Here is a 27,943-nt window from a genome sequence, read left to right as displayed (position 1 = left end):
AGTAGGCCTTGGTGCTGTACTGTCTCAGGAATTTAACGGGGAGGAGTATCCCATTGTCTTCCTTAGCCGTAAGCTCACTCCAGCCGAGACCCGGTACAGTATAGTGGAGATAGAGTGCCTGGCCATCAAGTGGGCACTCGAGTCTCTCCACTATTATCTGTTGGGGAGAAAGTTACATCTGGTGACCGACCACTCCCCTCTCAAGTGGATGAGCCAGGACAAAGAGAGGAATGCTCGGGTCACCAGATGGTTCTTGTTCTTGCAAAACTTTACACAGGGCAGACCGGTTATCTGTAGATTTTTGCAGGCTGATTTTATTTATTTATTTACTCCAGTTTAAAAAAAAAAAAGTCACTTTTTTATATGAACTTTAATGTGTATATATGTTCACAAATATTTGAAAATGGAAATTGACAAAGAGTAACATGATTTGAAGGTAGCATGTATAATAAAACCATGTTATAAAACGCGATAAGCAAAACATTTGCAGTAGAATGTCATATTGCATTGAGATATTGATGCTGCTTATAGTTGTCTGCCATGGCTTAAGCAATTATCTTCAAGATTGTGATCAGATCTTGTTTAATGATCTCCACTCAGAGCCACCAAGATGGTCTCATAATCTCCTTTGGTCTCATCCTGCAAACAAATGATAGTTAAATACATATTTATAAAAAATAAAAAGATACAACTAAGTCTTGTGCAGCTGACCGCTATATCTCCTGACTTATACATATACACTAGGCCCGGCCGAGTATGGAAGAGAGGAGAACAAAAGGAACAGGCATTGAAATGCAGTGCAATGACCCTTCTCTTCTCTGACATCTATCATGTACTGTATGTACCCTGAGTTTGGCTGATAACAATCTAATGTGTATGGGGGCCTTAAAGACTCATGACAATGTCATGTCCAGAGACCCAGTACTGTTGCACTTGGGAATCCCTGTAGTTCTGCATTGTGGAGCTGAAGGCACTATGTATGCCTCCTCTTTTTGCGTCCTAAAAGGGTTTATCCCACAAATTTTAAACAGTTTTTTGTTATCAGTGTATATCTGGAGGACTTGGCTTTCAGCGGGTGGGTAGAATAACATCAAGCACCTGCATCTTTCAGGATGCACTGTGATTAGCTCTTGTTAATCCCTTCCTCTCTTGCATAGGAAATAGTCCCTCACATACAGTATGTATGCCTCAGTTTGGTGCATCCTAAAGTGTTTTTCCCAAAAATGTTAAACTGTTTTTTGTTCACATATCTGGAGGACTTGCTTGCCTTTCTTTAGGTGGGTGGAAAATCATGAAGCATCTACATCTCTCAGGATGCACTGCAATTGGCTCTTGTTAATCCCTTCCTCTCCAGCATAGTAAATAGCCTCTCATATATAGCCACGGAGAAGGAAATGGTGTGGGTATTACATTCACTTCAATGGGCTGAGCTGTGCCTAGTCCTTGTAACCAATGAACGTGACATGACATGGCCTAGGTCTGTGATGGCTAACCTCCAGCACTCCAGCTATGGTAAAACTGACTCCCAAGAAGTACGCTTGCTTGGCTGTTCTCAGAACTCCATAGATATGAATGGAGCATGCTGGGAGTCATAGTTTCACCACATCTGGAGAGCCAGAAGTTATCTATCACTGGCCTAGGCCAGGGAAAGCTGCAAGAAAGCTGCAACACTACTGCAAACGCTGGTGCCTTCTCAAACAGCTGATTGGCGTGAGTCCTCGGTGTCGTTGCATGTACAGTATATTGCTTATTCTATTGCAAGTATATTGCAATAAAACTTTATTTAAAATGTCCTATTCATTGGATAGTAATACTTTTTGGAGGCTAACGCCTTTAAAAGTCTTTAAAAATAGTGCCTCCATAATAGAGAAGGCACTGGAGAATGGCAGAATTAGTTTTCAAAGATCTATACAGAACTTACACAGAGAGCGCAAAGGAACAGTATGGACCTATTGAATTCTATGGAGGCGTATTTTTGATTTGTATTGCACAGATTAATAATATAGACATGTGCATGGCTTTAAGGGAGACCTCTGAGAAACAAATATACATATTTTTGGGGGCTCTGATATTATTACTTATATATAGCCTGGTTATTAGGAGTGTTTTTTGAGGGAATATTCTGGACGTCCCCTTTTATATTATCGAACTAGGACCTATTATAGGCTACTATAAAGAGGTTGTCATTATCTTTTCCTACCATCCCCCACTTTCATATTTAACATTTACATTCTTTTCGGGGGTACTGTGATCTAAGGGCCAATGATTTGGTACAGCATTTGTGGTTATTACCATTATCTAATGATTTTTTTGCCCCTTTTATGTTTCTAATTATGAGTCCTTGATTTTTATTAAGAATAAACTCAGGCTGTGATACTGGCACAATCAGGCACCAAAAATGGTTAATAGTGACTCTTTCCATGTTAACCAAACAATTTTCTAGATTTTCATAAAGTAGGATTCCCATTGCCATACAAATAAGAGTTGTATTAAAAAAGATGCAAGCTGTGTTTTTGCGCCTTCTTAAATGCGACTTTTTGGGGGAAAACGTTGCAAGTGCCTCTTTTTATGCCTCCCTCGCCACTTTTCCAAAAGCAGTTGTGGAAAGGGCAGGAAAGCGGCATGGACAACACCAGAGACAAATTTATCTTCATTAACACTAGTATTGAGCGTGAATATTCGAATTGTGAATTTTAATTGCGAATATCGCCACTTAGAGAATTTGCGAATATTTAGAATATAGTGCTATATATTTGCGAATAGTGTTGATCATGAATATTCTAATCGTGAATTTATCTCATTTATCGAAAATATCGGCACTTGGCAACATCCCTAGCAACTAATAGGAAAAGTTGCCTACCCCTTAGTGTTGATCACGAATATTCTAATCGCAAATTTTTAATTGTAAATATATTACAGACGTGGACAAAATTGTTGGTACCCTTTGGTCAATGAAAGAAAAAGTCACAATGGTCACAGAAATAACTTTAATCTGACAAAAGTAATAATAAATTAAAATTCTATAAATGTTAACCAATGAAAGTCAGACATTGTTTTTCAACCCTGCTTCAACAGAATTATGTAAAAAAATAAACTCATGAAACAGGCATGGACAAAAATGATGGTACCCCTAACTTAATATTTTGTTGCGCAACCTTTTGAGGCAATCACTGCAATCAAACGCTTCCTGTAACTGTCAATGAGACATCTGCACCTCTCAGCAGGTATTTTGGCCCACTCCTCATGAGCAAACTGCTCCAGTTGTGTCCGGTTTGAAGGGTGCCTTTTCCAGACTGCATGTTTCAGCTCCTTCCAAAGATGCTCAATAGGATTGAGGTCAGGGCTCATAGAAGGCCACTTTAGAATAGTCCAATTTTTTCCTCTTAGCCATTCTTGGGTGTTTTTAGCGGTGTGTTTTGGGTCATTGTCCTGTTGCAAGACCCATGACCTGCGACTGAGACCAAGCTTTCTGACACTGGCTAGTACATTTCTCTCTAGAATTCCTTGATAGTCTTGAGATTTCATTGTACCCTGCACAGATTCAAGACACCCTGTGCCAGACGCAGCAAAGCAGCCCCAGAACATAACAGAGCCTCCTCCATGTTTCACAGTAGGGACAGTGTTCTTTTCTTGATATGCTTCATTTTTTCGTCTGTGAACATACAGCTGATGTGCCTTGGCAAAAACTTCGATTTTTGTCTCATCTGTCCACAGGACATTCTCCCAGAAGCTTTGTGGCTTGTCAACATGTAGTTTGGCATATTCCAGTCTTGCTTTTTTATGATTCGTTTTCAACAATGGTGTCCTCCTTGGTCGTCTCCCATGTAGTCCACTTTGGCTCAAACAACGACGGATGGTGCGATCTGACACTGATGTTCCTTGAGCATGAAGTTCACCTTGAATCTCTTTAGAAGTCTTTCTAGGCTCTTTTGTTACCATTCGGATTATCCGTCTCTTAGATTTGTCATCAATTTTCCTCCTGCGGCCACGTCCAGGGAGGTTGGCTACAGTCCCATGGATCTTAAACTTATGAATAATATGTGCAACTGTACTCACAGGAACATCTAGTTGCTTGGAGATGGTCTTATAGCCTTTACCTTTAACATGCTTGTCTATAATTTTCTTTCTGATCTCTTGAGACAGCTCTTTCCTTTGCTTCCTCTGGTCCATGTCGAGTGTGGTACACACCATATCACCAAACAACACAGTGATTACCTGGAGCCATATATATAGGCCCAATGGCTGATTACAAGGTTGTAGACACCTGTGATGCTAATTAGTGGACACACCTTGAATTAACATGTCCCTTTGGTCACATTATGTTCTGTGTTTTCTAGGGGTACCATCATTTTTGTCCATGCCTGTTTCATGAGTTTATTTTTTTACATAATTCTGTTGAAGCATGGTTGAAAAACAATGTCTGACTTTCATTGGTTAACATTTATAGAATTTTAATTTATTATTACTTTTGTCAGATTAAAGTTATTTCTGTGACCATTGTGACTTTTTCTTTCATTGACCAAAGGGTACCAACAATTTTGTCCACGTCTGTACCTTGCTGATTTTCGCAATCAAGTAAATAATGACTGGAGATAACGAATTCTCGAATTTGCGGCGAATATTCTGCCAAAAATGTGAAAAATATTGCAAATTCGAATATTGCCTATGACGCTCATTACTAATTAACACCAGTTTTCTGGTGTAAATGAAGCCAGAAATCTATGGCAGCTCTGAGCTGTGGTATATTTCTGGTTAGAGGCACAGACTTCTGGAGGCATAAATGTGGTGCATCTTCCCGCAGTGCAGGGGATATCAAGACTGGAACAGAAAGTGCTTGTCTTGATAAATCTCCCCCTTAGGCTGAGTTCACACGAGCGTGTCCGGATAAGTTCCGGATGCGTTGTGGCAAACCCGCGCGAGTAGGTACCCAATTGCAGTCAGTTTTGACTGCGATTGCATTCAGTTGTTCAGTTTTTATCACGCGGGTGCAATGCGTTTTGCACGCGCGTGATAAAAAACTGACTGTGGTACCCAGATCCGAACTTCTTCACTGAAGTTCAGGTTTGGGTTGGGTGGTATGTAAATGTTATTTTTTTCCCTTATAACATGGTTATAATGGAAAATAATAGCATTCTTTAATATAGAATGCTTAGTAGGTGGTCAATTGAGGGTTAAAAAATAAAATATAATTAACTCACCTTCTCCTCTTGATCGTGTTGCTCCAGATCACATGGTCCAATCACATGGTCCATCACCACGGTGATGGACCATGTGATGTCACCACAGGTCCTTTAGCCGGCAGCTCATGATTAAAGTAGTAAGAAGAGACCGGCAGCTACGCGATCAGGAGGAGAAGGTGAGTTAATTCTTTTTTAACCCTCAATTGACCACCTACTAAGCATTCTGTATTAAAGAATGCTATTATTTTCCCTTATAACCAAGTTATAAGGGAAAATACAGTCAATAGACTGTCATCTTAGCAACCATGCGTGAAAATCGCACCGCATCCGCACTTGATTCAGAATGCTTGCGATTTTCACTTAGCGCCATTAACTTTTATGTGTGATAAACGCACAATATAGAGCATGCTGCGATTTTCACGCAATGCATAAGTGATGCGTGAAAAATCACCGCTCGTGTGCACACCCCCATAGAAGTGAATGGGTCCGGATTCAGTGCGGGTGCAATGCGTTCACCTCATGCATTGCACCCGCGCGGAAATCTTGCCGGTGTGAACTCAGCCTTAGGCCCCTTTCACACAAGTGAGTTTTCCGCGCGGGTGCAATGCATGACATGAACGCATAGCACCTGCACCGAATCCGGACCCCTTCACTTCAATGGGTCTGTGTATATGAGCGTTTTTTTTAACGCATCAGTTCTGCGTTGTGTGAAAAACACAGCATGTTCTATATTCTGCGTTTTTCACGCAGCCCTGGCCCCATAGAAGTGAATGGGGCATCAGGGAAAAACACAATGCATCCGCAAGCAAGTGCGGATGCAATGCGTTTTTAAATGATGGTTTCTAAGAGATGTTGTTTGCAAACCTTCTTCAGTTTTTTTTATCACACGCATGAAAAATGCATCAAAACGCAGACAAAACTGACAGAACTTGCTTGCAAAATGGTGCGAGTTTCACTGAACGCCCCCGGAGCCAATCCGTCACGCTCGTGTGAAAGAGGCCTTAACGCTGCAGATACACAGCTGCAGAAATCTTAATCTTTTGAATGTTTCAGTGGCTATTAAAGGGGTTTTCAAACCAGCACCTAAGGCTAGGTCTACACGACGACATTTGTCGCGCGACATTTTGTTGCACCAATGTCGCGCGACAATTTTTATAATGGCAGTCTATGGTGTCGCACTGCGACATGCGACATGCTGCGACTGCGACGCGACAGTCGCAGAAAATCCATTCAAGATGGATTTTTCTGCGACTGTCGCGTCGCAGTCGCAACATGTCGCATGTTGCAGTGCGACACCATAGACTGCCATTATAAAAATTGTCGCGCGACATTAGTGCAACAAAATGTCGCGCGACAACTGTTGCGCCCTATCTGTCGCGCGACTTTTTGTCGCGCGACAAATGTCGTCGTGTAGACCTAGCCTAAAAGGTGTTAGTTACCTGAAGACATAAGAATGCAGAGCTCTTTCCATGTGAATATTTGAATTCTTTTTTTATACTAATATACATACCAAAATTGCCTGAGGCAATGTTTTTCCATACATTGCCTTGTAACTAGCCTTGATTTCATTCATGTCTATTTCTGAACGGGAAACCATGATTCGAATTAAATCTTTGTCCAGAGTTCCAGAGCCCTGTATACAGTTGAGAAGAAGTGATAAGGGCACATATGCAAAAATATTATCAATTTAATGAAACCAGCATAATAGATAAATGTGAAATTTATGGACGAAAAATATTGTTTTTACATAGATACCGACATCCACTGCAACGCAAAAACGCAGGTTCTCTATTACAGGGTATATAATAGAAGAGTAGAAGTTTTTGGTTGGCGTGTAGCCTGTTTTTTTATGGGGCTCTCTAAGTTAGGGCTCATGCACACGACAGTATTTTGCGTTCAGTATACTGGCCGTTTTTTTAGTTCAGTATGCGGTACATATACTGAACCATTCATTTCAATGAATTCCGTTTCAATATTTCTGTACCGAGAAAAGATAGACCATGTCCTATTCTTGTCCGCAAATCACGGTGCTTGGCTCCATTCAAGTCAATGGGTCCGCAAAAAAACGGAACACATACGGAAATGCATCCGTATGTCTTCCGTATCTGTTCCGTTTTTGCTGAACCATCTATTGAAAATGTTATGCCCAGCCCAATTTTTTCTATGTAATTACTGTATATAGCATACGGAAAAACAGAACGGAAAAACGGAAAGGAAACAAAAAAAACGGAACAACGGATCCATAAAAACTGGACAGCAAAACACTGAAAAAGCCATACGGTCGTGTGCATGAGCCCTTAGGGTTTGGTTACAAAGCGATTTTGGTTGCATGACAGCTGTTGCACCCTAGGATCACAGTGGGATCACCTAGAAATTAATGGGATCACAGCACGACTCACACATTTGTTCTGAATGCAGAATTGAAGAAAAAATTCTGCAGTGTTAGATTTTTGTGATTCTGGGGTCAAAGTCGCAGCACATGTGTAAGTAGCACTGCGACCCCAGCTGACACATGTTGCGTGACCAAGATAGCTGTCCAGCCAAACTCTTAAATGAAAACTCGAGCAGCCCTTGTGCATGTGCTAAAATAACTAAATAATGGATAATTCTCCCTTTTCTCCCCTCCCCTGTGGCTGCACGGTGACCTATGTGCACAGAACTTCACTTTTGCAACCAGTAAGATGATGTCAGCAGCGGGTAAGACAAGACTGCAGTTCCGGAGCTCTGGAAGTGGCAGGGGAGCAAAGGGGTAAGCATCGCTGCTTTCATTTTCTCACAAGTATAGGGGCCGTCAATGTTTTTATTTTAATCAGACAACACCTTTAGGCCTCTTTCACACTACTGTATGGCTTTTTCAGTGTTTTACGGATCCGTTTTTTGTTTCTATTCCGTTTTTACATTCCGTTTTTCCATATGGCATATACAGTATACAGTAATTACATAGAAAAAATTAGTCTGGGCATAAAACTTTGAATAGATGGTTCCGCAAAAAACGGAACAGATACGGAAGACATACGGATCCATTTCCATTGACTTAAATGGAGCCACGGAGCGTGATTTGAGGGCAATAAGACATGCTCTATTTTTTTTAACGGAATGGAAAAATGGAAATACAGAAACGTAATGGAGTACATTTTTTTTTTTTTTTTTGCGGAACCATTAAAATTAATGGCTCCGTATACAGAACGCAAAAAACGGCCCGTAAACGGAAAAAAAAAATGGCGTGTGAAAGAGGCCTTAAGTGAATCTAAAGATTTCTATAAAGAGTATAAATGGATATATCAGAGTGTGAAATATAACTCTGCCAGGACCTTCCTCCACATAGACATCTCCTCATGCACATGAACATGAACATATTTTCTTTCCGTGTCCGCTCCAATTTTTTGTGGACCATTCATTTCAATGGTTGCGCAAAAAAAAATAAGGAAGTTACTCCGTGTGCATTCCATTTCCGTATGTCTGTTCTGCAAAAAAAAAATAATAGAACATGTCCTATTATTGACAATGATAGGACTGTTCTATTAGTGGCCAGCTATTCTGCTGAGCAAAATACGGAATGCACACGGACGTCATCCGTATTTTTTGCAGATCTGTTTTTTTGCGCACCGCAAAATACATAAGGTCATCTGCTTGAGCCCTCACACATAGTACACTGCAGCACTGTATTGTACTGGAGAATGCAATGGTCTCAAGCAAGAAAATAAAAATTGTTAGTTTGAATGTTGCCTCTAAAAGTAGCAGATCAAATTTCTATATGAGACAAACTCTGTCATGCAGAGCGCCAATACAGTCATATCGCAATTCAATACGGTAGCCAGGAGCACTGCCGTGCAGTGAAAACTTGGAAAAGGGCTCTAATGTGGTCCTTTCATTCTCAGGATTGGTGAAGGTAATCTGGAGAAGATCAAAGACGTACCTTCATTGACAAGTAGAGTTTTTCAGCAAAGAAAGCAGCTCTGCTGGCGGCACATTTCACTGTAAAAAGAACAGGCCGTACACAAATTATACATTTAGTTATTCTTTATAATTGGCTTAAACTTTGTTCACATCGGCACATGTTGTGAAATGAAGCAATCTTGATTGAACAGTAGAGACTTGTCTCGAGGTTATACTTATAACTAGTGTTGTGTCATGAACTCCACTTTTGATGCTGCTGTCCTCTCTTACTGGTGGGTGCTATTTGCCAAGGATGGTTTAATCAAGTCAGCTCCTGCTCTGCTATTCAGGTTACATATCCATCACTGCTATTTCATTAGTCAGTCACAAATACCAGTAATCGTTAAACCCTTTCTCTGGTTCTGACTTCTTCTGTAATGCTGTTTATAATCTAAGCAAGATCTGCTATAAATATCCAACCAGTTCCCTCATTCAGAACATGAGGATCTATGCACGTTTTACAAGGGTATTCTTAGATGGACCTGTCTGGTATCTTGTTCTTGGAGATTTTGCCTCAAGTTGTTCAAAGTTTGTTTCTAGTTCCAAGTGTTTTCTGACATTTGCAGTACTACTGACTGTGACTATGTCCTGTCTTGTCCTTTGGTTACTACGTTTGGCTCCTGAACTGCTCTCCTGGACATGACTCTGTTCTACATTTATGGCTAGGTCCTGCTCTTGCCTTGTTTCTTGTTATTGCATTTGGCTCCTATGTCTTCATGTTCCAGCTCCTATGTCTTGCAACCAGCCCGTGACCTGCTACCTATAAATTAGTTTTTACTTTGGTGAACATCTGCCTAACTAGTCCTCGGCCTTGGTGACCATCTACCTGTGCTGTGACCTGACCTGCTCTATGTGATGCTTATGTGATTCCTATTCTAAATGTGTGTCCCATAGTTCAGTGTTGGATCTGCTATTATTTAACTTATTTATTAATGATATAGTACAGGGATCAGCAACCTTCAGCACTCCAGCGGTGGTGAAACTACGACTCCCAGCATGCACACATACTTGGCTGTTTTCAGAACTCCAAAGAAGTGAATGGAGCATGCTGGGCGTCGTAGCTTCACAACAGCTAGAGTGCCGGAGGTTCCTGATCCCTGATATAATAGATGGGATTAATATCACTGTTTCCATTTTTGCAGATGACACCAATTTTTGTAGTGTATTTTGTCAGGTCTGTGCTGGGTAGGTTGCTGTGCCAACCAGCCAAATCCTAGCTGGTTGACCGGTCAGTATGACTGTAAGATGAGCCATTCAAGTTTCTGACTCTTTGTTTAATGCCAGAGCTACGTGAGGTATTTAAAACTACTGATCCATGACTGCCTGTGATTTAATTTGTATTAGGGCTCTAAACTATTCCTTTATAGTGAATGTCCTGGTAAACTGATCACTGGCTTGTTTTTGGATTAACCCTGTGTCTGCTCTTCCTACGTAGGCTGAATTCACATCAGCATTCAGCCTTTCTATTATAGGAGCAGGAGAACAGAAAGGACAAATTCGGCACATACCTGAGCCGAATGGAAGATTTTTGAAGCGGAGACAAAATTTGTGCGAGCAGGACTTTTATCTCCGCTTCAAAAATCTTCTGAGCGGAAACTTAACAGACCCCATTATATTCTATGGTGTCTGTAGGCTCTGTTCGGCACACTTATGTGCCGAATCAGTCCTTTCTCCTATAAAAGGGCAGAAAAGCTGTACACTGGTGTAAGCTCAGCCTTATATTGACTTTCTTGGTGAACTGACTACTGGCTTGTTTCTGGATTAACCTTGTGGCTGCCGTTCCTGCTGATATAGGCTCTCCTAGTAAGTCACCTTCATCTGTCTCTGTATTAACTCTAGCAATGACCATGATCGTCTCAAGGGGCACTGCCTCGGTCTGGAGAAGAAAAAAACTTCAATCTGCTTCACTTTAAGAACTGTGAATCTGTGAAATGGTCTACCTCAGGATGTGATAATGACAGGAGCAGTTGACGTTTAAGAAAAAGGCTTAGATGAATTCTTAAATCTAAATAACATTAACTCTTATGAAAATGGTTAGAAGTCTGGCTTCTTACTCCCATTCAATTAATTCATTCACATCCTCACCCATCCCCTGGTTGATCTTGATGGAGCTTTGTACTGTATTTTTTTCAACCATACTAACTATGTAATGTATCTATGTGTCTACTGATACCAAATAAGATCTGTAACTGGTTGCCGCTCCTGGGCTCAGTTCCCTAGTGTTCCACATTTGTTTCCCTGTGTCCTGGACTGTGCACTGGTGTCTTTGCCAGCACTGGTGTCTTTGCCAGCAGATGAGCCTTTCACCCCTTCCCTGTTCCACGGCCCAGGTACAACTGCTACCCCATTAGATAGCTATGCCCCTGTACTTCTATAATTGCCATTATTATCACCACTAAGTGACAATATTATTGCTTTTAGACAAGATATTTCTCACTAGAATTATCTCTGGTATACACTTTTTTTTTCTGATTGAAATATTTCACAAATTCCAAACATTTTTGTGCTGCACTGCTTGGCCAAAAAATGGTAAAGGTGATACTGTTAAGGGTGCGGTGGGAAGTAACACTGACATAATGTATTATCTGGAGACATATCTATTATATTAAGAACATGTGTTGTGAATAGAGTTGAGCGAACACCTGGATGTTCGGGTTCGAGAAGTTCGGCCGAACATCCCGGAAATGTTCGGGTTCGGGATCCGAACCCGATCCGAACTTCGTCCCGAACCCGAACCCCATTGAAGTCAATGGGGACCCGAACTTTTCGGCACTAAAAAGGCTGTAAAACAGCCCAGGAAAGAGCTAGAGGGCTGCAAAAGGCAGCAACATGTAGGTAAATCCCCTGCAAACAAATGTGGATAGGGAAATGAATTAAAATAAAAATTAAATAAATAAAAATTAACCAAAATCAATTGGAGAGAGGTTCCATAGCAGAGAATCTGGCTTCCCGTCACCCACCACTGGAACAGTCCATTCTCAGATATTTAGGCCCCGGCACCCAGGCAGAGGAGAGAGGTCCCGTAACAGAGAATCTGTCTTCATGTCAGCAGAGAATTAGTCTGCATGTCATAGCAGAGAATGAGGCTTCACGTCAGCCACCACTGCAACAGTCCATTGGCATATATTTAGGCCCAGCACCCAGGCAGAGGAGGGAGGTCCCGTAACAGAGAATCTGTCTTCATGTCAGCAGAGAATTAGTCTGCATGTCATAGCAGAGAATGAGGCTTCACGTCAGCCACCACTGCAACAGTCCATTGGCATATATTTAGGCCCAGCACACACACAGGCAGAGGAGAGAGGTCCCGTAACAGAGAATCTGGCTTCATGTCAGCAGAGAATCAGTCTGCATGTCATAGCAGAGAATGAGGCTTCACGTCAGCCACCACTGCAACAGTCCATTGGCATATATTTAGGCCCAGCACACACACAGGCAGAGGAGAGAGGTCCCGTAACAGAGAATCTGGCTTCATGTCAGCAGAGAATCAGTCTGCATGTCATAGCAGAGAATGAGGCTTCACGTCAGCCACCACTGCAACAGTCCATTGGCATATATTTAGGCCCAGCACCCAGGCAGAGGAGGGAGGTCCCGTAACAGAGAATCTGTCTTCATGTCAGCAGAGAATTAGTCTGCATGTCATAGCAGAGAATGAGGCTTCACGTCAGCCACCACTGCAACAGTCCATTGGCATATATTTAGGCCCAGCACACACACAGGCAGAGGAGAGAGGTCCCGTAACAGAGAATCTGGCTTCATGTCAGCAGAGAATCAGTCTGCATGTCATAGCAGAGAATGAGGCTTCACGTCAGCCACCACTGCAACAGTCCATTGGCATATATTTAGGCCCAGCACACACACAGGCAGAGGAGAGAGGTCCCGTAACAGAGAATCTGGCTTCATGTCAGCAGAGAATCAGTCTGCATGTCATAGCAGAGAATGAGGCTTCACGTCAGCCACCACTGCAACAGTCCATTGGCATATATTTAGGCCCAGCACCCAGGCAGAGGAGGGAGGTCCCGTAACAGAGAATCTGTCTTCATGTCAGCAGAGAATTAGTCTGCATGTCATAGCAGAGAATGAGGCTTCACGTCAGCCACCACTGCAACAGTCCATTGGCATATATTTAGGCCCAGCACCCAGGCAGAGGAGGGAGGTCCCGTAACAGAGAATCTGTCTTCATGTCAGCAGAGAATTAGTCTGCATGTCATAGCAGAGAATGAGGCTTCACGTCAGCCACCACTGGAACAGTCCATTCTCAGATATTTAGGCCCCGGCACCCAGGCAGAGGAGAGAGGTCCCGTAACAGAGAATCTGTCTTCATGTCAGCAGAGAATTAGTCTGCATGTCATAGCAGAGAATGAGGCTTCACGTCAGCCACCACTGCAACAGTCCATTGGCATATATTTAGGCCCAGCACCCAGGCAGAGGAGAGAGGTCCCGTAACAGACAATCTGGCTTCATGTCAGCAGAGAATCAGTCTGCATGTCATAGCAGAGAATCAGGCTTCACGTCACCCACCACTGCAACAGTCCATTGTCATAAATTTAGGCCCAGCACTAGTGTTGAGCGGCATGTCCCATATTCGAATTCGCGAAATTTTGTGAATATTCGAAAGAATATTCGTAAAATATTCGCGATTATTCAAATTCGTTATTATTTCGCATATGCGATAATTCGAATTATCGCATAATACATATGCTATGCAAAATTCACATGTGCGCTAATGAAATCGCCTTACGAAGATTCGCAACTCAATTCAATCACTAATGTATGAATGCAATGCCCTTTGCCTCTGTTCTGGGACAAGTGTAGATATTCGCATGTGCGCTAATAAAATCGCCTTACGAAGATTCGCACCTCAATCACTTTCTAGGGAATGTGAGACTTTTGGGAATCAATCGAGATACAGTGGGGGGTGATGACAGTAGTTGACAGAGTACAGATCAATGTAATCTGTAAGGTGGAAAGTAAAATAAAAAATACGAATATTCGTAAATCGAATTTTACGAAGTTCTACGTATTCGCGAATATGGTGCTATACTATATGAATGCACAGGCCTTTGCCTCTCTGTTCTGGGGACAAGTGTAGATATTTGCATTTGCGTTAATAAAATCGCCTTACGAAGATTCGCAGCTCAATTCAATCACTAATGTATGAATGCAAAGCCCTTTGCCTCTGTTCTGGGACAAGTGTAGATATTCGCATGTGCGCTAATAAAATCGCCTTACGAAGATTCGCAACTCAATTCACTAATGTATGAATGCAAAGCCCTTTGCCTCTGTTCTGGGACGTGCCGATATTCGCATGTGCGCTAATAAAATCGCCTTACGAAGATTCGCGCCTCAATCACTTTCTAGGCAATGTGAGTAAGATCTGAGCTGTTGGACCTTTGGGAAACAATCAATTATATGTGTACTGTAATTTTGTGGGGGGGGGGGGGGGAAACAAAAAACGAATATTCGTTTTTACGAATATATAGCACTATATTCGAAATATTCGCGAAATCGCGAAGTTGCGATATTCGCGAAAAAAATTTGCTTTTCGAATATTCGCGCTCAACACTACCCAGCACCCAGGCAGAGGAGAGAGGTCCCGTAACAGAGAATCTGGCTTCATGTCAGCAGAGAATCAGTCTTCATATCATAGCAGAGAATCAGGCTTCACGTCACCCACCACTGTAAGAGTCAATTTTCATAAATTTAGGCCCAGAACCCAGGCAGAGGAGAAAGGTCCCGTAACAGACAATCTGGCTTCATGTCAGCAGAGAATCAGTCTTCATATCATAGCAGAGAATCAGGCTTCACGTCACCCACCACTGCAACAGTCAATTGTCATAAATTTAGGCCCAGCACCCAGGCAGAGGAGAGAGCTCCCGTAACAGAGGATCTGGCTTCATGTCAGCAGAGAATCAGTCTGCATGTCATAGCAGAGAATGAGGCTTCACGTCACCCACCACTGCAACAGTCCATTGGCATATATTTAGGCCTAGCACACAGGCAGAGCAGAGAGGTCCCGTAACAGACAATCTGGCTTCATGTCAGCAGAGAATCAGTCTGCATGTCATAGCAGAGAATGAGGCTTCACGTCACCCACCACTGCAACAGTCCATTGGCATATATTTAGGCCTAGCACACAGGCAGAGCAGAGAGGTCCCGTAACAGACAATCTGGCTTCATGTCAGCAGAGAATCAGTCTGCATGTCATAGCAGAGAATGAGGCTTCACGTCACCCACCACTGCAACAGTCCATTGGCATATATTTAGGCCTAGCACACAGGCAGAGCAGAGAGGTCCCGTAACAGACAATCTGGCTTCATGTCAGCAGAGAATCAGTCTGCATGTCATAGCAGAGAATGAGGCTTCACGTCACCCACCACTGCAACAGTCCATTGGCATATATTTAGGCCTAGCACACAGGCAGAGCAGAGAGGTCCCGTAACAGACAATCTGGCTTCATGACAGCAGAGAATTAGTCTGCATGTCATAGCAGAGAATGAGGCTTCACGTCAGCCACCACTGCAACAGTCCATTGGCATATATTTAGGCCCAGCACCCAGGCAGAGGAGAGAGGTCCCGTAACAGACAATCTGGCTTCATGTCAGCAGAGAATTAGTCTGCATGTCATAGCAGAGAATCAGGCTTCACGTCAGCCACCACTGCAACAGTCCATTGTCATAAATTTAGGCCCAGCACCCAGGCAGAGGAGAGAGGTCCCGTAACAGACAATCTGGCTTCATGTCAGCAGAGAATTAGTCTGCATGTCATAGCAGAGAATGAGGCTTCACGTCAGCCACCACTGCAACAGTCCATTGGCATATATTTAGGCCTAGCACACAGGCAGAGCAGAGAGGTCCCGTAACAGACAATCTGGCTTCATGACAGCAGAGAATCAGTCTGCATGTCATAGCAGAGAATCAGGCTTCACGTCAGCCACCACTGCAACAGTCCATTGTCATAAATTTAGGCCCAGAACCCAGGCAGAGGAGAAAGGTCCCGTAACAGACAATCTGGCTTCATGTCAGCAGAGAATCAGTCTTCATATCATAGCAGAGAATCAGGCTTCACGTCACCCACCACTGCAACAGTCAATTTTCATAAATTTAGGCCCAGAACCCAGGCAGAGGAGAAAGGTCCCGTAACAGACAATCTGGCTTCATGTCAGCAGAGAATCAGTCTTCATATCATAGCAGAGAATCAGGCTTCACGTCACCCACCACTGCAACAGTCAATTGTCATAAATTTAGGCCCAGCACCCAGGCAGAGGAGAGAGCTCCCGTAACAGAGGATCTGGCTTCATGTCAGCAGAGAATCAGTCTGCATGTCATAGCAGAGAATGAGGCTTCACGTCACCCACCACTGCAACAGTCCATTGGCATATATTTAGGCCTAGCACACAGGCAGAGGAGAGGTTCATTCAACTTTGGGTAGCCTCGCAATATAATGGTAAAATGAAAATAAAAATAGGATTGAATGAGGAAGTGCCCTGGAGTCCAATAATATATGGTTATGGGGAGGTAGTTAATGTCTAATCTGGACAAGGGACGGACAGGTCCTGTGGGATCCATGCCTGGTTCATTTTTATGAACGTCAGCTTGTCCACATTGGCTGTAGACAGGCGGCTGCGTTTGTCTGTAATGACGCCCCCTGCCGTGCTGAATACACGTTCTGACAAAACGCTGGCTGCCGGGCAGGCCAGCACCTCCAAGGCATAAAAGGCTAGCTCTGGCCACGTGGACAATTTAGAGACCCAGAAGTTGAATGGGGCCGAACCATCAGTCAGTACGTGGAGGGGTGTGCACACGTACTGTTCCACCATGTTAGTGAAATGTTGCCTCCTGCTAACACGTTGCGTATCAGGTGGTGGTGCAGTTAGCTGTGGCGTGTTGACAAAAGTTTTCCACATCTCTGCCATGCTAACCCTGCCCTCAGAGGAGCTGGCCGTGACACAGCTGCCTTGGCGACCTCTTGCTCCTCCTCTGCCTTGGCCTTGGGCTTCCACTTGTTCCCCTGTGACATTTGGGAATGCTCTCAGTAGCGTGTCTACCAACGTGCGCTTGTACTCGCGCATCTTCCTATCACGCTCCAGTGCAGGAAGTAAGGTGGGCACATTGTCTTTGTAGCGTGGATCCAGCAGGGTGGCAACCCAGTAGTCCGCACAGGTTAAAATGTGGGCAACTCTGCTGTCGTTGCGCAGGCACTGCAGCATGTAGTCGCTCATGTGTGCCAGGCTGCCCAGGGATAAGGACAAGCTGTCCTCTGTGGGAGGCGTATCGTCATCGTCCTGCCTTTCCCCCCAGCCACGCACCAGTGATGGACCCGAGCTGCGTTGGGTGCCACCCCGCTGTGACCATGCTTCATCCTCATCCTCCTCCACCTCCTCCTCATCCTCGTCCTCCTCGTCCTCCAGTAGTGGGCCCTGGCTGGCCACATTTGTACCTGGCCTCTGCTGTTGCCAAAAACCTCCCTCTGAGTCACTTCGAAGAGACTGGCCTGAAAGTGCTAAAAATGACCCCTCTTCCTCCTCCTCCTCCTCCTCCTGGGCCACCTCCTCTTCCATCATCGCCCTAAGTGTTTTCTCAAGGAGACATAGAAGTGGTATTGTAACGCTGATAACGGTGTCATCGCCACTGGCCATGTTGGTGGAGTACTCGAAACAGCGCAACAGGGCACACAGGTCTCGCATGGAGGCCCAGTCATTGGTGGTGAAGTGGTGCTGTTCTGTAGTGCGACTGACCCGTGCGTGCTGCAGCTGAAACTCCACTATGGCCTGCTGCTGCTCGCACAGTCTGTCCAGCATGTGCAAGGTGGAGTTCCACCTGGTGGGCACGTCGCATATGAGGCGGTGAGCGGGAAGGCCGAAGTTACGCTGTAGCGCAGACAGGCGAGCAGCAGCAGGATGTGAACGCCGGAAGCGCGAACAGACGGCCCGCACTTTATGCAGCAGCTCTGACATGTCGGGGTAGTTGTGAATGAACTTCTGCACCACCAAATTCAGCACATGCGCCAAGCAAGGGATGTGCGTCAAATTGGCTAGTCCCAGAGCTGCAACGAGATTTCGCCCATTATCACACACCACCAGGCCGGGCTTGAGGCTCACCGGCAGCAACCACTCGTCGGTCTGTTGTTCTATACCCCGCCACAACTCCTGTGCGGTGTGGGGCCTGTCCCCCAAACATATGAGTTTCAGAATGGCCTGCTGACGTTTACCCCGGGCTGTGCTGAAGTTGGTGGTGAAGGTGTGTGGCTGACTGGATGAGCAGGTGGAAGAAGAGGAGGAGGAAGCCGAGAAGGAGGAGGTGGCAACAGGAGGCAAAGAATGTTGCCCTGCGATCCTTGGCGGCGGAAGGACGTGCGCCAAACAGCTCTCCGCCTGGGGCCCAGCTGCCACTACATTTACCCAGTGTGCAGTTAGGGAGATATAGCGTCCCTGGCCGTGCTTACTGGTCCACGTATCTGTGGTTAGGTGGACCTTGCTACAGATGGCGTTGCGCAGTGCACACTTGATTTTATCGGATACTTGGTTGTGCAGGGAAGGCACGGCTCTCTTGGAGAAGTAGTGCCGGCTGGGAACAACATACTGTGGGACAGCAAGCGACATGAGCTGTTTGAAGCTGTCTGTGTCCACCAGCCTAAATGACAGCATTTCATAGGCCAGTAGTTTAGAAATGCTGGCATTCAGGGCCAGGGATCGAGGGTGGCTAGGTGGGAATTTACGCTTTCTATCAAATGTTTGTGAGATGGAGAGCTGAACGCTGGCGTGTGACATGGTTGAGACGCTTGGTGACGGAGGTGGTGGTGGTGGTGGTGTTGGTGGTACATCCCCTGTTTGCTGGGCGGCAGGTGCCAACGTTCCTCCAGAGGCGGAGGAAGAGGCCGAGGCGGCAGCAGCAGAATAGGCCGAGGCGGCAGCAGCAGAAGAGGTAGCAGGGGGAGCCTGAGTGACTTCCTTGGTTTTAAGGTGTTTACTCCACTGCAGTTCATGCTTTGCATGCAGGTGCCTGGTCATGCAGGTTGTGCTCAGGTTCAGAACGTTAATGCCTCGCTTCAGGCTCTGATGGCACAGCGTGCAAACCACTCGGGTCTTGTCGTCAGCACATTGTTTGAAGAAGTGCCATGCCAGGGAACTCCTTGAAGCTGCCTTTGGGGTGCTCGGTCCCAGATGGCGGCGGTCAGTAGCAGGCGGAGTCTCTTGGCGGCGGGTGTTCTGCTTTTGCCCACTGCTCCCTCTTTTGCTACGCTGTTGGCTCGGTCTCACCACTGCCTCTTCCTCCGAACTGTGAAAGTCAGTGGCACGACCTTCATTCCATGTGGGGTCTAGGACCTCATCGTCCCCTGCATCGTCTTCCACCCAGTCTTGATCCCTGACCTCCTGTTCAGTCTGCACACTGCAGAAAGACGCAGCAGTTGGCACCTGTGTTTCGTCATCATCAGAGACATGCTGAGGTGGTATTCCCATGTCCTCATCATCAGGAAACATAAGTGGTTGTGCGTCAGTGCATTCTATGTCTTTCACCGCTGGGGAAGGGCTAGGTGGATGCCCTTGGGAAACCCTGCCAGCGGAGTCTTCAAACAGCATAAGAGACTGCTGCATAACTTGAGGCTGAGACAGTTTCCCTGGTATGCATGGGGGTGATGTGACAGACTGATGGGGTTGGTTTTCAGGCGCCATCTGTGCGCTTTCTGCAGAAGACTGGGTGGGAGATAATGTGAACGTGCTGGATCCACTGTCGGCCACCCAATTGACTAATGCCTGTACCTGCTCAGGCCTTACCATCCTTAGAACGGCATTGGGCCCCACCATATATCGCTGTAAATTCTGGCGGCTACTGGGACCTGAGGTAGTTGGTACACTAGGACGTGTGGATGTGGCAGAACGGCCACGTCCTCTCCCAGCACCAGAGGGTCCACTAACACCACCACGACCATGTCCACGTCCGCGTCCCTTACTAGATGTTTTTCTCATTGTTATGGTTCACCACAACAACAAATATATTATTTGGCCCAATGTATTGTATTCAAATTCAGCGGGATATAAATTTGAGGCCTAGTATTTAGGCGCTGGGTGACCGGTATGGATTTAGTGACAGAATTAGACTTGGAAATGCACAGAAGCGTGTGTGTGTGAAGTTATTCTGAATGACCCAATGTGCACCTTGAATATTATATACCCTTTTAGGGATAGATTTCAAATAGCTCTGATATAGCAGAAACCACTAAATTATGAAATTGCTAAATTGGGAATTGTACTTCAACCCAGAACAAAAAATGTGCTTTGACGGACACTAAATATCTTGCCCAGCAACAACAGTACAGCGGTGGGTAACGAGAGATTTAGAGGGAATTAAATTTGAGGCCTAGTATTTAGGCGCTGGGTCACCGGTATGGATTTAGTGACAGAATTAGACTTGGAAATACACAGTAGCGGGTGTGTGTGAAGTTATTCTGAATGACCCTATGTGCACCTTCAATATTATATACCCTTTTAGGGATAGATTTCAAATAGCTCTGATATAGCAGAAACCACTAAATTATGAAATTGCTAAATTGGGAATTGTACTTCAACCCAGAACAAAAAATGTGCTTTGACGGACACTAAATATCTTGCCCAGCAACAACAGTACAGCGGTGGGTAACGAGAGATTTAGAGGGAATTAAATTTGAGGCCTAGTATTTAGGCGCTGGGTCACCGGTATGGATTTAGTGACAGAATTAGACTTGGAAATACACAGTAGCGGGTGTGTGTGAAGTTACTCTGAATGACCCTATGTGCACCTTCAATATTATATACCCTTTTTGGGATAGATTTCAAAGAGCTCTGATATAGCAGGAACCACTAAATTATGAAATTGCTAAATTGGGAATTGTATTTCAACCCAGAACAAGAAATGTGCTTGAACGGACACTAAATAACTCGCCCAGCTACAGCACTAGGGACAGATTTAGCTGGATATAAATTTGAGGCCTAGTATTTAGGCGCTGGGTGACCGGTATGGATTTAGTGACAGAATTAGACTGGGATATGGCCAAAAAATGAACAGACTATTGCTGGTTAAATGCACTTGGTGTGACAGCTTCACCCTGATGTAGGCTTTAGCCAAAAAACAACCACACCATTGAGGGTTAAATGCACTTGGTGACAGGCGCAGCTTGCCCCTGATTTTGTATATGGCCAAAAAATGAACAGACTATTGCTGGTTAAATGCACTTGGTGTGACAGCTTCACCCTGATGTAGGCTTTAGCCAAAAAACAACCACACCATTGAGGGTTAAATGCACTTGGTGACAGGCGCAGCTTGCCCCTGATTTTGTATATGGCCAAAAAATGAACAGACTATTGCTGGTTAAATGCACTTGGTGTGACAGCTTCACCCTGATGTAGGCTTTAGCCAAAAAACAACCACACCATTGAGGGTTAAATGCACTTGGTGACAGGCGCAGCTTGCCCCTGATTTTGTATATGGCCAAAAAATGAACAGACTATTGCTGGTTAAATGCACTTGGTGTGACAGCTTCACCCTGATGTAGGCTTTAGCCAAAAAACAACCACACCATTGAGGGTTAAATGCACTTGGTCGCAGCTTGTGCTGGCGCACCACAAGACACAAAATGGCCGCCGATCACCCCAGAAAAATGAGACTGACAAACGGTCTGTGCAGCCTAAAAACAGTGAGCAATTGAGGATCAGCAGCTCAATGATCCACAGCTGCAGATCGATCAGTTAATCAAGTCCTTTGGAGGAGTTAATCTGCCTAATCTCGCCCTACTGTCGCAGCCGCAACCTCTCCCTACGCTAATCAGAGCAGAGTGACGGGCGGCGCTATGTGACTCCAGCTTAAATAGAGGCTGGGTCACATGGTGCTCTGGCCAATCACAGCCATGCCAATAGTAGGCATGGCTGTGATGGCCTCTTGGGGCAAGTAGTATGACGCTTGTTGATTGGCTGCTTTGCAGCCTTTCAAAAAGCGCCAAGAAAGCGTCACAAAAGCGCGAAGAAAGCGACGAACACCGAACCCGAACCCGGACTTTTACGAAAATGTCCGGGTTCGGGTCCGTGTCACGGACACCCCAAAATTCGGTACGAACCCGAACTATACAGTTCGAGTTCGCTCATCCCTAGTTGTGAACAAACTATGAACTGATCTAAAGCTGAAACCATGGACATTTTTGGTAGGTTAAAATTTGGTAAACTTATGATAAAAAAATGTATTGTTCACTGCCATCCCCGAGAATATACTGCCATCAGCGGCTGGATTATTCTCAGGGTAGCTTGTGGAACAAATCATGCTGGTACTTTCTTACACACATTTTCAAATTCTTACTGGCAGTGAATGGAAACATTCAAAAACTGAAAATGTGTCCATACAGCTGAGTATTTATCAGTCTAGTAAATTCCCAGGGAACTTGCGATACAGTGACTACATGGTCCTAACTAATGACTGAATAATACATTTAGTAATAAACTATGGCTATCACAGAAACTTGAACATGTCTACATTACCACGTCTACGCTACATACCAATGGCCGTAAGACAGTTTTCAATGTCTCCTTTCAACTCCAGATCCAATGCCTTGTTCACGTCATGCTTACTGTAGCTCCTGTATCTTTGAAACACTGCAATTTAAAGATTTCATATTGAGTCAGAGATGTGATATTCATTAATCATTTTGAGCACTCATACTGAAATTCTTACTTTAGGCCTCATGCACACGACCATATTTTTGGTCCATGTCCGATCCACATTTTTTGCAGATTGCACATAGTCCCCTTCATTTTTATGGGTCCACAAATAAAAAGGACAGCCCCATATCTGCGCGGCCGGGCCACAAATTATAGAACCTGTCCTATTCTTACAGAATAATATAAGAATAGGCTTTTTACAGTGGGTTTCTCAAAATCTATATTTTGCAGATCCGTGATTTGTGAACCACAAAATGTATATAGCCGTGTGCAGGAGGCCCTCTAATAAATGCTTAGCAGAGATTAGTAGGGCTCATGCACACGACTATGTATTTAGCGGTCCACAAAGAACATGGATGACGTCCGTGTGCATTCTATATTTTGCAGATCCGTGATTTGTGAACCACAAAATGTATATAGCCGTGTGCAGGAAGCCCTCTAATAAATGCTTAGCAGAGGTTAGTAGGGCTCATGCACACGACTATGTATTTAGCGGTCCACAAAGAACATGGATGACGTCCGTGTGCATTCTATATTTTGCAGATCCTTGATTTGTGAACCACAAAATGTATATAGCCGTGTGCAGGAGGCCCTCTAATAAATGCTTAGCAGAGATTAGTAGGGCTCATGCACACGACTGTATGTATTTAGCGGTCCACAAAGAACATGGATGACGTCCGTGTGCATTCTATATTTTGCAGAACAGAACTTTGGGCTTACTTGATCAGAAAGCTTGTGACTTTTCGCACACTTACACCATTCACTCCAGTTTTTAAAAGTGGATAGGAAAGTAGGTGCGGTTAGCTAAAAGTCTCTAAACAGGTTGCTAGTTCTCTCCAGTAGGGTGTGGCATGAAGAAACTGGACTAACATTGCTAGACCAAGGTGTTAGATTTAAAGATGCACAAAATTTAACAAACGAGATTAATTCTTGTGATTAATTCCCCCTTTGGTTTCTCTAAGTTCCATATTTTTAAAAAAGTAGGCCTGTGTGCCGCTATATGCTGCCACTAGAAGAAATGATTCTTGGCAAGTATGGCTTCATAATAAAGCATGTGATGGAGCATAATGCAAGCAAATGTTTTAGGTTACTGCGATCGTGATGCAGTCATGATGCAGTTAGGAACCACAGCATCTCATTTCCCAATAGAAGTCAATGGGAAGATAGGTTTCTGAGATAGACCTGGCACTTTCAAGGTTGTGATGACTGATTGACCACACATAGGACATGTCCTGCTGCTTGCGGCTGATGACTGCATGAGATATAGAGTTGAGCCGCTGCTTGTGGATTATGTTATTGAAGTTATTCAGAATGCTAAAGAACCAGTAAAATTCACAGTTCAAACAACAGTGGCGGACAATAGACACACTCTACATGCATGATTATGCACGCGGTAACCGTCAGCATACGTTTCCTAACCGCATCACTTCTGCATCGCAACCGTCTCACAACCGCACCGTGTGGCTGTACCCTCAGACGTGACTCACATATTTGTTGGTCAGTTTTTTTTTGTTTTTTTTGCCAAACATATTTTATATCTCTGCATTTCAATGTCTATAACTTTTTATTTTCAATTCAACATATCTGTGTGGCATATTGTGCTATATATGCGGCTTTTTGATAACTGCTTGTTACATATTTTTTGGGAGACAGACAGAACAAAAACAGGAATTTTTGCATTTTTTCATACTTATTTTTTATAGGCATCTAAAAATGGAAGGCCTAGGGACCATTGTAAGACCCCTTGCTGCCATGGCAATCTCTCGGACTCCCATGATTGCATTCCTGTTTAGCAATGGGTCCCATTTATACACAGCAGATTGTAGGTATGATGTGGGTTTTCCAATATGCAGAATACCGTCTGTTGTAACCACATTTTTGTGCAGATTTTAAGGTTATTTCCAGTCCGCAGACTATGTCCTAGCATGAAAAGTCTTGAAATTTTCCACACAACTCTTACAATTAGAATTCATTTTTCACATTACTTGTTTTGTATGAGGATTGCTGAAATCCATGCACTTGCTGCAGCAAAACCCCATTTAGGGGTCATGCACACAAATGTGTGCCCCCCGTGCTTGTGATGCAGACCGTAGCAGATGCAAGGCCATTCACTTGAATAGGTCCACACTCATATTGCTGACCCACTGTGCGGACCGCAATACAGGCAGGGGCTACACATGTTCGTGTTCATGAGCCCTTAGATTGATAGGCTGGATTTTCAGGTGCTGAGATCTGAATTTTTTAAGATCTATGAAAAATGCTATTCTACTGTCTTGGTAATGGCAAACACAGTATAAAAATGTTTTACTATATAGATGTTTTTGAATATTCTAACTGAATTGCCATTTATCTTATAGGATTATACTAGGAGATACATTTTAGCCTGCTAAACTCACCTCTCTGCAGCTGGGGAAAACTGCGTGTCGTGAGGATGTTGATGAGCACTGGAACATCTGGTCTTTCTCTTTTTTCACCTGCTTCATACAAGGCCTAGGAAATATTAAAATATCTTTAATAAATGAAAGATTACATGCACTGATCGTACTAAAGAATTAGTAAGGGCTCATGCACACGACCTTATGCCCTCCGAGACATACGGTCGGTGAGCGGGCCATATATCCCGAAGCGGCATACATCGTGCGGCCAGGAGCGCACAGCATCATGGGTTACTATTAGAGTTGAGCGAACACCTGGATGTTCGGGTTCGAGAAGTTCGGCCGAACATCCCGGAAATGTTCGGGTTCGGGATCCGAACCCGATCCGAACTTCGTCCCGAACCCGAACCCCATTGAAGTCAATGGGGACCCGAACTTTTCGGCACTAAAACGGCTGTAAAACAGCCCAGGAAAGGGCTAGAGGGCTGCAAAAGGCAGCAACATGTAGGTAAATCCCCTGCAAACAAATGTGGATAGGGAAATTAATTAAAATAAAAATTAAATAAATAAAAATTAACCAAAATCAATTGGAGAGAGGTTCCATAGCAGAGAATCTGGCTTCCCGTCACCCACCACTGGAACAGTCCATTCTCAGATATTTAGGCCCCGGCACCCAGGCAGAGGAGAGAGGTCCCGTAACAGAGAATCTGTCTTCATGTCAGCAGAGAATTAGTCTGCATGTCATAGCAGAGAATGAGGCTTCACGTCAGCCACCACTGCAACAGTCCATTGGCATATATTTAGGCCTAGCACACAGGCAGAGGAGAGAGGTCCCGTAACAGAGAATCTGGCTTCATGTCAGCAGAGAATCAGTCTGCATGTCATAGCAGAGAATGAGGCTTCACGTCAGCCACCACTGCAACAGTCCATTGGCATATATTTAGGCCCAGCACACACACAGGCAGAGGAGAGAGGTCCCGTAACAGAGAATCTGTCTTCATGTCAGCAGAGAATTAGTCTGCATGTCATAGCAGAGAATGAGGCTTCACGTCACCCACCACTGCAACAGTCCATTGGCATATATTTAGGCCTAGCACACAGGCAGAGCAGAGAGGTCCCGTAACAGACAATCTGGCTTCATGACAGCAGAGAATCAGTCTGCATGTCATAGCAGAGAATGAGGCTTCACGTCACCCACCACTGCAACAGTCCATTGGCATATATTTAGGCCTAGCACACAGGCAGAGGAGAGAGGTCCCGTAACAGAGAATCTGTCTTCATGTCAGCAGAGAATCAGTCTGCATGTCATAGCAGAGAATGAGGCTTCACGTCAGCCACCACTGCAACAGTCCATTGGCATATATTTAGGCCCAGCACCCAGGCAGAGGAGGGAGGTCCCGTAACAGAGAATCTGTCTTCATGTCAGCAGAGAATTAGTCTGCATGTCATAGCAGAGAATGAGGCTTCACGTCAGCCACCACTGCAACAGTCCATTGGCATATATTTAGGCCCAGCACACACACAGGCAGAGGAGAGAGGTCCCGTAACAGAGAATCTGGCTTCATGTCAGCAGAGAATCAGTCTGCATGTCATAGCAGAGAATGAGGCTTCACGTCAGCCACCACTGCAACAGTCCATTGGCATATATTTAGGCCCAGCACACACACAGGCAGAGGAGAGAGGTCCCGTAACAGAGAATCTGGCTTCATGTCAGCAGAGAATCAGTCTGCATGTCATAGCAGAGAATGAGGCTTCACGTCAGCCACCACTGCAACAGTCCATTGGCATATATTTAGGCCCAGCACACACACAGGCAGAGGAGAGAGGTCCCGTAACAGAGAATCTGGCTTCATGTCAGCAGAGAATCAGTCTGCATGTCATAGCAGAGAATGAGGCTTCACGTCAGCCACCACTGCAACAGTCCATTGGCATATATTTAGGCCCAGCACACACACAGGCAGAGGAGAGAGGTCCCGTAACAGAGAATCTGTCTTCATGTCAGCAGAGAATTAGTCTGCATGTCATAGCAGAGAATGAGGCTTCACGTCACCCACCACTGCAACAGTCCATTGGCATATATTTAGGCCTAGCACACAGGCAGAGCAGAGAGGTCCCGTAACAGACAATCTGGCTTCATGACAGCAGAGAATCAGTCTGCATGTCATAGCAGAGAATGAGGCTTCACGTCACCCACCACTGCAACAGTCCATTGGCATATATTTAGGCCTAGCACACAGGCAGAGCAGAGAGGTCCCGTAACAGACAATCTGGCTTCATGTCAGCAGAGAATCAGTCTGCATGTCATAGCAGAGAATGAGGCTTCACGTCACCCACCACTGCAACAGTCCATTGGCATATATTTAGGCCTAGCACACAGGCAGAGCAGAGAGGTCCCGTAACAGACAATCTGGCTTCATGACAGCAGAGAATCAGTCTGCATGTCATAGCAGAGAATGAGGCTTCACGTCACCCACCACTGCAACAGTCCATTGGCATATATTTAGGCCTAGCACACAGGCAGAGCAGAGAGGTCCCGTAACAGACAATCTGGCTTCATGTCAGCAGAGAATCAGTCTGCATGTCATAGCAGAGAATGAGGCTTCACGTCACCCACCACTGCAACAGTCCATTGGCATATATTTAGGCCTAGCACACAGGCAGAGCAGAGAGGTCCCGTAACAGACAATCTGGCTTCATGACAGCAGAGAATCAGTCTGCATGTCATAGCAGAGAATGAGGCTTCACGTCACCCACCACTGCAACAGTCCATTGGC

At 44.8% G+C, this 27,943-nt stretch overlaps 1 protein-coding gene across 2 annotated transcripts in view; it reads right to left on the bottom strand.

Moving 5' to 3' along the window:
- Positions 1-351: 351 nt before the first annotated feature.
- The window catches only part of LOC122922421 (annexin A1-like), a 57,141-nt gene continuing 29,549 nt past the window's right edge, over positions 352-27,943 (bottom strand). For both annotated transcript variants that reach the window (XM_044273025.1, XM_044273034.1), the window contains exons 9-13: positions 25,191-25,284; positions 22,633-22,728; positions 9,097-9,155; positions 6,691-6,813; positions 352-639 (exon numbers count right to left, since the gene is read on the bottom strand). In XM_044273025.1, coding sequence (XP_044128960.1) covers positions 583-639; positions 6,691-6,813; positions 9,097-9,155; positions 22,633-22,728; positions 25,191-25,284 — 429 coding nt within the window. In that variant the 3' untranslated portion in view covers positions 352-582. The remainder of the gene's footprint in view (positions 640-6,690; positions 6,814-9,096; positions 9,156-22,632; positions 22,729-25,190; positions 25,285-27,943) is intronic.

This window comes from Bufo gargarizans, chromosome 1 (assembly GCF_014858855.1).
Source record: "Bufo gargarizans isolate SCDJY-AF-19 chromosome 1, ASM1485885v1, whole genome shotgun sequence".
Lineage (NCBI taxonomy): Eukaryota > Metazoa > Chordata > Amphibia > Anura > Bufonidae > Bufo > Bufo gargarizans.
This window is presented reverse-complemented; position numbering and strand designations above follow the sequence as displayed.